Source organism: Chaetura pelagica, unplaced genomic scaffold (genome assembly GCF_000747805.2).
Source record: "Chaetura pelagica isolate M959 unplaced genomic scaffold, ChaPel_1.0 scaffold8, whole genome shotgun sequence".
In the NCBI taxonomy this organism is placed as follows: Eukaryota; Metazoa; Chordata; class Aves; order Apodiformes; family Apodidae; genus Chaetura; species Chaetura pelagica.
In genome coordinates, this window is record NW_009954544.1 from 3,233,085 (window position 1) to 3,242,254 (window position 9,170).

The 9,170-nt window shown below is 51.9% G+C and overlaps 1 protein-coding gene across 1 annotated transcript in view; it reads right to left on the reverse strand.

Annotated features, from left to right (window-relative positions):
• Positions 1-441: 441 nt before the first annotated feature.
• PEX6 (peroxisomal biogenesis factor 6) overlaps positions 442-9,170 on the reverse strand; it is an 18,908-nt gene continuing 10,179 nt past the window's right edge. Inside the window, exons 8-18 of the mRNA XM_010005017.1 lie at positions 9,093-9,170; positions 8,184-8,376; positions 7,877-7,953; positions 7,648-7,780; positions 5,329-5,534; positions 5,178-5,239; positions 4,681-4,789; positions 3,425-3,541; positions 2,733-2,810; positions 1,476-1,615; positions 442-604 (exon numbers count right to left, since the gene is read on the reverse strand). The exon at positions 9,093-9,170 is cut by the window's right edge and continues 27 nt beyond it. Of these exons, the coding sequence (XP_010003319.1) occupies positions 468-604; positions 1,476-1,615; positions 2,733-2,810; positions 3,425-3,541; positions 4,681-4,789; positions 5,178-5,239; positions 5,329-5,534; positions 7,648-7,780; positions 7,877-7,953; positions 8,184-8,376; positions 9,093-9,170 (1,330 nt within the window). The 3' untranslated portion in view covers positions 442-467. The remainder of the gene's footprint in view (positions 605-1,475; positions 1,616-2,732; positions 2,811-3,424; positions 3,542-4,680; positions 4,790-5,177; positions 5,240-5,328; positions 5,535-7,647; positions 7,781-7,876; positions 7,954-8,183; positions 8,377-9,092) is intronic.

Sequence of the window (9,170 nt, forward strand, 5' to 3'; positions counted from 1 at the left end):
AGCAGTGCCCTGTGTCAGCTCTCCAACCAGCATCCCTCACTGAGGGGCTGACACCTCAACAAGCAGCTGTCTCCAGCCCTCTTCTTGCTGCCAAACCAGGTGCAGTTTGGGCCTTGCTCCCCCACCAATGCTGTGTCACCCATGAAGACACTCCTTATACTGCCCACAATCATGAGACTTGGCTTCCTCATCATAGGGAAGTCACCCCAGTATGCTCCTAGCAGCCACAAAGTGCTCCCTGAGCCATGAGGGACTGTTACAGAACCCACCACTAGCTTGGCTGAGCAGAGCAGCACTTCCACCAGGCTTTGACTCAAAAAATGGCACAGCCACTTTCTCACCCAAGCTCAGAAAAAGGGTGTCCAGGAGACCTCAGAGAAGAGCAAGTGGGTACCTGTGTGTGCCTGTTCTCTTGCACCCTTAACACAGCACCCCCATCACTCCTTCAGTCCTAGCTCTGCTGAACATTAGCAGGCAGCAAACTTCTGCTGGATGAGTCTGTACCTGAGCAGCTCCTGCTCGGAGACCGACGGCTGCAACCTCGCGGCAGCCTGCAGGAAGTCTTCCATGGTCAGGATCAGAGCAGAGCTCTCAGTATCCAGGCCTGCATAAGAGAGAACAGGAAAAGGCTGAGAGCCAAGCACAGGGGCAGCTGGTAAGCTCCAACAGCCTCCTCTCCAGTCACTGGAAAACCTGTGTCCCACTCCTTCCCCCTGAGGCCAAGCAATGGAGGTGAAGATCAGAGAATGGTTTAAGTTTGAAAGGATCTTAAAGATCTTCTAGATCCAACCCCCTGCACGGGCAGGGACACCTCCCAGTAGAGCCCCATCCAACCTGGCCTTGAACACTGCCATGGATGGGGCTTCCACAACTTCCCTGGGCAACCTGTTCCAGTGTTTCACCATCCTCACAGTAAAGAATTTCCTCCTAATGTCCAATAGAAATCTCCCCTCTTCCAGTTTTGATCTATTACCCTGTGTCCTATCACTAAAAGCCCTTGGGAAAAAAAAAAAAAAAAGAAGCCCTAAAACCCCTCCCCAGCTTTCCTGTAGCTCCTTCAGGTACTGGAAGGCCACTATGAGGCCCTAGAGCCTCCTCTTCTCCAGGCTGAACAGCCTCGACTCTCTCAGCCTGTCTTCACAGGAGAGGTGCTCCAGTCCTCTGATCATCTTCTTGGTCCTCCTCTGGACTTTATCCAGGAGCTCCATGTCCTTCTTACACTGGGGGCTCCAGAATTGGACACAATACTCTACTACTCTAGGTGGGGTCTTATGAGAGCCGAGTAAAGGGGAAAGATGATCACATCCACAGAAACTGCCTGCCTGCCAGTAACCCAGAGCCTAGTATTTAGTCATGGTCCCAAAGCCATTGAGGGTCTTCTTACAAAGCCCAGTTACCCATAGCTGTAACTCTCCTCTCTGGCCCTGTGCTGGGCCACCCCTAGCATGTGAGACAGGTGAGGGCTGGATTCCTACCTTCCTCGATCCATTCCACCTTGCGTTTGACAGCGCACATCATGGTGTCTGAGCACAAGGCATAGATGTCTGCTCCTGTCAGCTGAGCCGGGCATTTTTCTAGGATGGTGGTGAGATTCACAGAAGGATCCAGTTTAAACCTGCCAAGAGAGAAAACTGCAGTGACTGGGCAGGAGGAATCAGAGGACCCATATTTAACCACTTCTGGTGCTCTGCATGCTCCAAAAAAATTTAAGGAATGGGTTGCTTTGTTTTTCCAATGCAGTAACTTCTCTTTGAAACTTCCCTGCAACAAGGTCCTCTCTCCTGCTAAGTAGGTTCAAAGGCAACTTTGAGTTCTCACTCAGAGAAATTAGGTGTTCCACATGCCTGGGAACAGCCTACAGCCAGGGCTGGATAGAAACATGTTTAATTACAGGCAGTACAAACCACTGTAACACCAAACCATCTCACCAGAGCCACACTGCAGACAGTGAGCTGGCAGCATGGTGCTGGAGGGCATGGCTGCCAAGCCACATGGTGTGCAGGGATGCTCACAGCTGGCCCATGCTCTCACCTCTCCTGCTAGCTTGTTGTCAAAGGCAGCAGCAGTCAGAGTTCTCCATGACAGAAAGACCCTGCCAAGCTTCTCGCTCAGATGTCATGGGTGGTACTTCTGCACCTGAATCACAGGGCTTGCTTTCCTCCCTCCAGAGATGCTCTCAAGAGCTTGGAGGAGCTGGGGAAGTAGCCAAACCCTGCTGCTTGGTGATCCCACACAACCAGTGTTTGGAGAGACACATCAAGCACACAGGCCTGAACTACCCTCAGCACTGCAGGAGGAGAGGCAGCAAGACAAACAAAAGCTGCCTTAACCCTTGGACCTGGAAAAAGCAGGTGATGTGCTAGGTGAACTCTTGCAGGAAGCAAATGGGAGCTTCCTGCCATGTTGCTGTGCTGCAGTCTCATCACACCATTAAGATCTGGCTGAGCTCCTCAAGAACAGGTTGTGGGTATGGTGACTGTAGAATTCTACCAACCCCTCTGCCTGGATACCCAGCTGAGCTGTTCCCAACTTGTAGGAAAATCAGCCCCAGTTCTGCTTCTGGAAGCTGCCCCATCTTCTTCCCCTACCTGCTAGCTTTGGGCTAGTGACTTAGGTGCTCTCCAGGGCTCAGACACAAAGCCAAGCTGGAGCACACTATGCATCAACCCCAGGAAAGCTGTGACCCACCAGAAGGTGGTGGAAGGCTGCTGTGAAAGCACAGGGACACTCACTTCCTGGTGATGGCACTCAGCACCTGCAGCTGTGACTCCCGGTCTTCATTTATGCCCACATAGACCAGCTTGTCAAACCTGTTAGCAGGGAGAATAGATAGTCAAGAACATGCGAAGACAAACGTACCACTGGTGCTCAGCCCTGGGCAGCAGAAACTGAAGGGTGGCCCTGGAGCAGCTCCTTTTGCTGCCAAGTTCACAGATGATGCAAAACTTGGGACAGAAGCAGTCAACGTACTGGAGTGCAAGGCTGCTCTTCAGAGCGACCGGGGATGGCTGGATAAATGGGCTGACAGGAACTATGTGAGTCCAACAAGAACAGATAATGTGTCCTGCCCAGGATGGGCAAGCCACAAGCATGAGGACAGGCTGTGGGGCAACTCTGCAGAACAGGCCTTGAGGGACCAACCCCTCCCACCAGTGTGTTGCCACGGCTGGTCCCTTAGTGTCCTGCGATGCTACTGGCACAATAACCAAAGTCGGGGGGTAACAGGCAGTGGTACCTCGTGCTGCTGCTACAGCCATAGCCACTGACCTCCTCTTGGCTTCCTATCTCCCCCACAAGCAAGGATTAGGGGGCTTTAAGGACAGCCTCTGTGGAGGGAATGTGCTGAGGACACAGTCCAGCTCCTCACTGCCTGAGGAGCTCTGGGGAACTACCCTAGAGTGAGGCAGGGTATGATGAGACATACCTGCCTGGCCGAAGCAGAGCTGGGTCCAGGAGGTCAGGCCTGTTCGTAGCTCCAATGACAAATAACTCTCCGGTGGAATGAAGACCATCAAGTTCGGCCAGGAGCTGTGAGACAACTCTGCAGGGAGCAAGACAGGACACTCACTGGGCCTTGGCAAGTCACCCACTGTCAGCCTTAGCCAGGAATAAGCAAGGCCACTGGCAGGTCCACGTCTTGAACTTCAGCTCCTATTTCCCTTCCCCGAAGTGCCCTGACACAGCCATCCAGACTCCTCAGAGCACAGCCAGTGAGACTGTGGGCTCACAGCAAAGTGAGTGCAAGCTCTTGGTACTGTGACAGTCCTTCAGGTTCATGCTTGGCTCTGAACCCTTCCAGGATGGCCACATATGCTTATACTTGCTATCAGACACCGCAGACGCTGACCAAACATGGGCAGGTATGTGTGGCTGTGGCTCAGGTTTCCCTACTGGATGTGCTGGTTAGGATGTCCTAACTCTCCCCGTTACGTGGTACTGCCCAGCAAGTTCAGCTGCAAGACTGCCCTCTCAGTCCACACCAGGGACACGGGGGCAGACCAGTGATGCTGCCAACCAGTCCGCAGGGCAGTGAATGCCACGTGTTGCAGATCTAGTTCTGCAGCTACAGGGCTTAAGCTGGTCTGGCTGCACAGTACTGCAGTGCTGCACAGATCTACTGGAATGAGGGTATCTCCACCAGGTTTTTGTGTGTGAAGATGGATGTCAAGGGCACATTATGTCACTGGAAAACTCTGCATAACCCCTCAGAGATGGAGAGGAAGGCTGGATGGGGACTATCAGGTCAGCAGAAGAGGCCTGAGGGAAACCTGCTTCTGGGTATCTCCAAGCTGTACATACTTTGGCTTCTGCCAGTGGCAGCTGAAAGATTTCCCATCACAGAGAAAGAACAGCTAATAGGAGGGGAGCACGGCAGGGGTGTGAAGGATGGCCTTGGAGAGGCCAAAGGGAGCAGCTGACAGCCACAGAGGCAGCTGAAGGAGACTCTGTCTTAACCAAATGTTTGCACAACAAGCTTGGGCAATCAGGAATCTGCAGCAATGCAAACAGCAGTACTAATGTCCAGAGAGAGGAGACAAGCCATGCAGAGAAGCTGAAGGGTGCAAGACGGAAAAAGTAGAGAAAGAGTTAGGATGGACTAAGCCTTTCAGGGCAATCCTGTGCATCCCCCCAGTTGAGGCAGCTAGGCTGGTCTCCCAAGGATGCATAATGTTCACTCACCTGTCCATGACACCCCCTGAATCTCCACTCCACCCACGACTGGGCGCCAGGGAATCCAGTTCATCGAAGAAGATAATGCAGGGAGCTGCTGCCCTGGCTCTGGCAAACACTGGGAGAAGACAGCACAAAGGTGAGAAAGACCTGGAGGAGCAGTCAACAGCAACACCAGCAGGGAAGAGCTGTGGATGAAAACCAGCTGCCCACTACTTCACTACCACCAATTGCTCTGCCTCAGGGACTCAGTGGGAGCAAAGACAGGCAGCACCCAGTACAACAAGCCCAAGGCTCAGCTGTGTCTTTGAGGAACTGCTGTCCCATCAGGAACACCAGGGACAAGAGTGACAGAAGCAGAGAGAGCAGGAGGGGAAGCTGCAGTGAGGCAGGGAACAGACTGTTTTTGGGGGTTGGAAAGAGGAGTTTAAGGCAGTATTCCTTTCCTCCAGCACCACAGAAAAGTCCCATCTTCCCACATGCAGGGGCAGGATGCATCTGCTCACCATTACGCACGTTCTCCTCGCTTTGCCCAACGTACATGTTGATGAGCTCTGGCCCTTTCACACTGTGGGGCAGGGAGAAAGGGGGTCAGTTAAAACATGCCCATCCAGTGCCAGGAGAAAGTCAGTCCCACTGCGTGACCCCCAACTTCACCTCAGGAACGTCAAGGCACATGTGGTTGCCACAGCTTTTGCCAGCAAGGTCTTCCCTGTCCCTGGAGGCCCATACAGCAGCAGACCAGAGCGACACAGACCCAGTGACAGCAGCTCTGGGTGCTCCAGGGGCAGCTGGATAGTGTCCAGGATCTCCTTCTTCACCTCCTGGAGCCCACCAACATCCTGCCAGGACACAGAGGGGATCTGCCAAGAGAGGGAGAGTCCCCTTCAGCACTCCTGTCACCTGTCAGCAAAAATACCACACGGAAAGTACCTGCCAGGGTTGTCTGCAGCTTTGCAGGGAGAGAGCCCTGCTGCAGACAGCCCTGGGGACACATTAAGGAAGGTAAAAATAAGAAAGAAAAAAAAAAACAACCCAAACCCCAGACCTAGCAATTATGAGCTGCTTGTGTTCAAGGGCACCTCGTGCAGGGTGGTGAGATGGTGCAAGGGCTTCACCACAGAGCAAAAAAACCTTGGCAACTAGAAACCTCTGTCATGTGGAGGAGGATGCGAGAGGCAGATATCCTGGAGGACACTGTACAGAAAACTAGCTGCTTTTGAAAGGGGGGATCTAAGAACAAAGTCCAGGGATGCTTAGAATAAATAGATAAGGATGGAGTCAATTGCAAAGAAGCAAGAGATCATTGTGGAGAAAGGAAAGACTGCAAACTTGAGAGGGGTGAGCCATGCCTCTTATTATTTTATGCTGAGCAAAGCAATCTCAGAGGCTGCTGCTGCTCTCCTCACAGCTTTAGAAATAGCTGGAATGCCACAAGCAGCATGACAGATCCTCCTCAGAGGCAGAGCAGCTCTCCTGGGAATGTGCAGAGAAAGCCAAGTGCCTAAACACTTCCCCCAGCTGCTGGCTGGTGGGAAACAGGTGCCAGCACAAATGGGGACCTTAAAAATAGACCAGAGCCTATTCCCCCTCAGCCAATGTGTCTCTCCTTCCTTCACTACTTGAGCTGATGTTATCTCATGCTATTTCTCCAGCTGTCCAGCAAGTCCACCAGGAAAATCTGGTCAGACAAGATAAGGATTTAAAAAAAAATAATTTTAAAAAAATCGTTTAAAGCAAAAGGTCAGGGCCTTCCTTCTTCAGAGCTGATGCCCTAGCACTACCTTGCTAGGAAAAGCTCTACAGACATCAGTATGGGAGCTGGAAAACTGCAGCAAGGTTGTTTTCAGGGGAGAACATCTTAAATCTAGGACATGCTGTAGACACAGCTAGCAACTGGAGGTTTGGAATTCGTTCTCTCTGGGAGGCTCACACTGTGACTGCAAACAATTGTGTGATTAACCAGAAAATGGAAGCAGGGAATTAAAAGTTATGCATGTTGATAGTATCCAGGGTTTTCTGAATGAGAGCCAATTACTAAGAAATTGATAAAGGACTGTAAAATATAAACAAAATTAGTCCCCATTCACATAGCCTGCTGCTGAGCATGCTCTGTGGTTATTATTTGTCTTACAGCAAACTTGGCAGACACACCTCAAAGCAGAGCTCATTTCAGTCTCTAGTAGATTTATGAATGAAATAACTCCCAGAGTAGTTCCTGGATGATGACACCAGCAAGATGTCATCCTGCTAGGGCAAGATAGCACGTGGGCAGCTCAGGAAGGCACCGGAATAACTGCTCAAAGGCCAGGGTTTCCTGTCATGTACTGAGCTCGGTCATTTGCACTCAAGGGCATGGAGAAGGGGCTCCAGTCACTTCACTCAGTCCTAATACCATGCTACCCAGCCAAACCAGTCATCTCAAATGCTGTTTCCCTGGGTAATGAGCTGCCAGGGGCAGATCACACCCCTCCCTAGAAGCTGGTTTTCTGTGACACCCCATGTCCCGTTCCCTGAAGAATTGCCAGCTCTCCAAACTGCCTGGCTGATAGAAAAGCCAGCTCAAGCAGCATCCAAGGCCAGGGATCAAGGATAAGGCTTCTCAGACATGTGGGGAAACTCCCTCATCAGCTTATGCCCCAGCTTCTCTGTTTCCATACACCAGGTGGCTGGGAGGCCTCAGCAAGGCAGCCAGTTTGTGGCTGCCTTTGCCTCTCAAAAGGCTGAGCTATGCAGCTGGAATCCCTGTGGCAGTGCTCAATGGAGCAGTGTCCAGTTAGAGCAGTTAGGGCTTCCCTGATAAAGTTCAAAGCCAAGAGGGTGAAAAGCACTTGTGGGGGAAAGCCCACAGTGGGACTGTTTCCCATCCAAGGCTGGGGGAATATGTGGAAAGGCATAGCAGGACATCTGCAAGTGGGATCTTGAGCCATACAGCTCTGGAAAACCAAACTGCCCCTGCTCTGCCCAGCATCCTACCTTTGGGGCTCCCACTGCCTGTGAGTGGGCGCTGTGCAGCTGGTCCAGCGCAGCACTAAAATCCTCCTCAAGCACTGGGAACCCAGCTGTGCAAAAGTCTCTCTCCGCTTCCTCACTCAGTCCGCCTGGAAAGCTGGCGAGGGAAGAGAACGGAAGGACTCAGGCTCTCTTCCACTCCTGGCATGACCAGGCTGGCTTCAGCCCTTACCCTCCCCATCTCCTGTGCTACCTCAAGGCCTGGATGCGGGTACAAGCAGCCCGGCTGCTGTGGGACAACAAGGCACAGAAATCTCCAAGCACAAAACCCTGTGAATGCAGAAACAAACAGCATCAGTTCGGTCCCTGACTACAGCTCCAGCTAGACCATAAAAGGTGTATTAGAAATCTGCAGTTAAATATGTCTGAGGACCACATTTAACCACTGAAGTAGTTGACTGGGCTGTGGGAACTGCCCCATTTCTCCATGGCCAGGTAGGGGAGGCTGGCCCAACACTCCTGGCCTGCCCATCCCCACATGCTGCTGTAGTTTCACTCACTGCAGTCCTGCGGGCCAGCTTGGATAGGCTCACTTCTTTGCCCAGAGGCAGACTGGCAGTCAGCATGCTCAGCATCAATCTCCTTTGCTCTTCTGAAGGGGCTTCGATTTTCACCTCATGAAGAAAAGCAGTCTGCATGTCTGTAGGAACATCCTGGGGCTTGCAGGTTGTGCCAATCACCAGGACAGGGTGGCTGTTTGAGAAATGTGTAACAGTTCATGGTCTCAGCTCTATCATAGAATCACAGAACAGTTCGGTTTGGAAGGGACCTTTAAAGGTCACCTAGCCAAACTCTCCTGCAACAAGCAGGGACATCTTTAACTAGGCCAGGTTGCTCAGAGCCCCAGTCAACCTGACCTTGAACACTGGAAGCTTCTCTCTTATACTGTCATCAGACACGCCAAGTCACTCTCCAATGGCCAGCCCTTCCTCTGAGAAATGTGCACATACTGGTCAAGGTATCCTTGCAGCCACTCTGCCCCAGCTTGCCCTTGAACTGCTTTTTGAGCTCTAAGTCAAGGCCCTTCAAGTAATATCTTATTTCTTCACTTGACATCCCCCTCCTTGTGCCCGGGTACTTGTCCTCAGCCTCAAGAATTTCCTGGGGCCCAGCTCTCTTTGGGGTTCCCTGCAACCCTTGTGATGCCTCACAGCCAACACGCCAGGTTTGCTCATCTGAACAATCAGAAATCAGCTTCAAATCAGCTTTCTGATTGCCTTTGCTACTAAGCTGGAAGAACAAGGACTATCTGAAATAAACAAAGCAAGTCTGGGAGAGACTCTAGCAGATTGAAAATATAAGGGCACATTTGCAATCAGTCACCTTGATGTAACAGTGACTGCTGACCTAGGAATGGCAGAAGCAAACAATCACCTCAGATGCCCACGGAAAACATGAAGGGTTCATACCTCAGTACTGGGTCTCTGTCCAGGAGCAGCTGCCTCAGGGCAGTGATGACCCTGGGATCCTCTCCCAGCCTGTCCCGG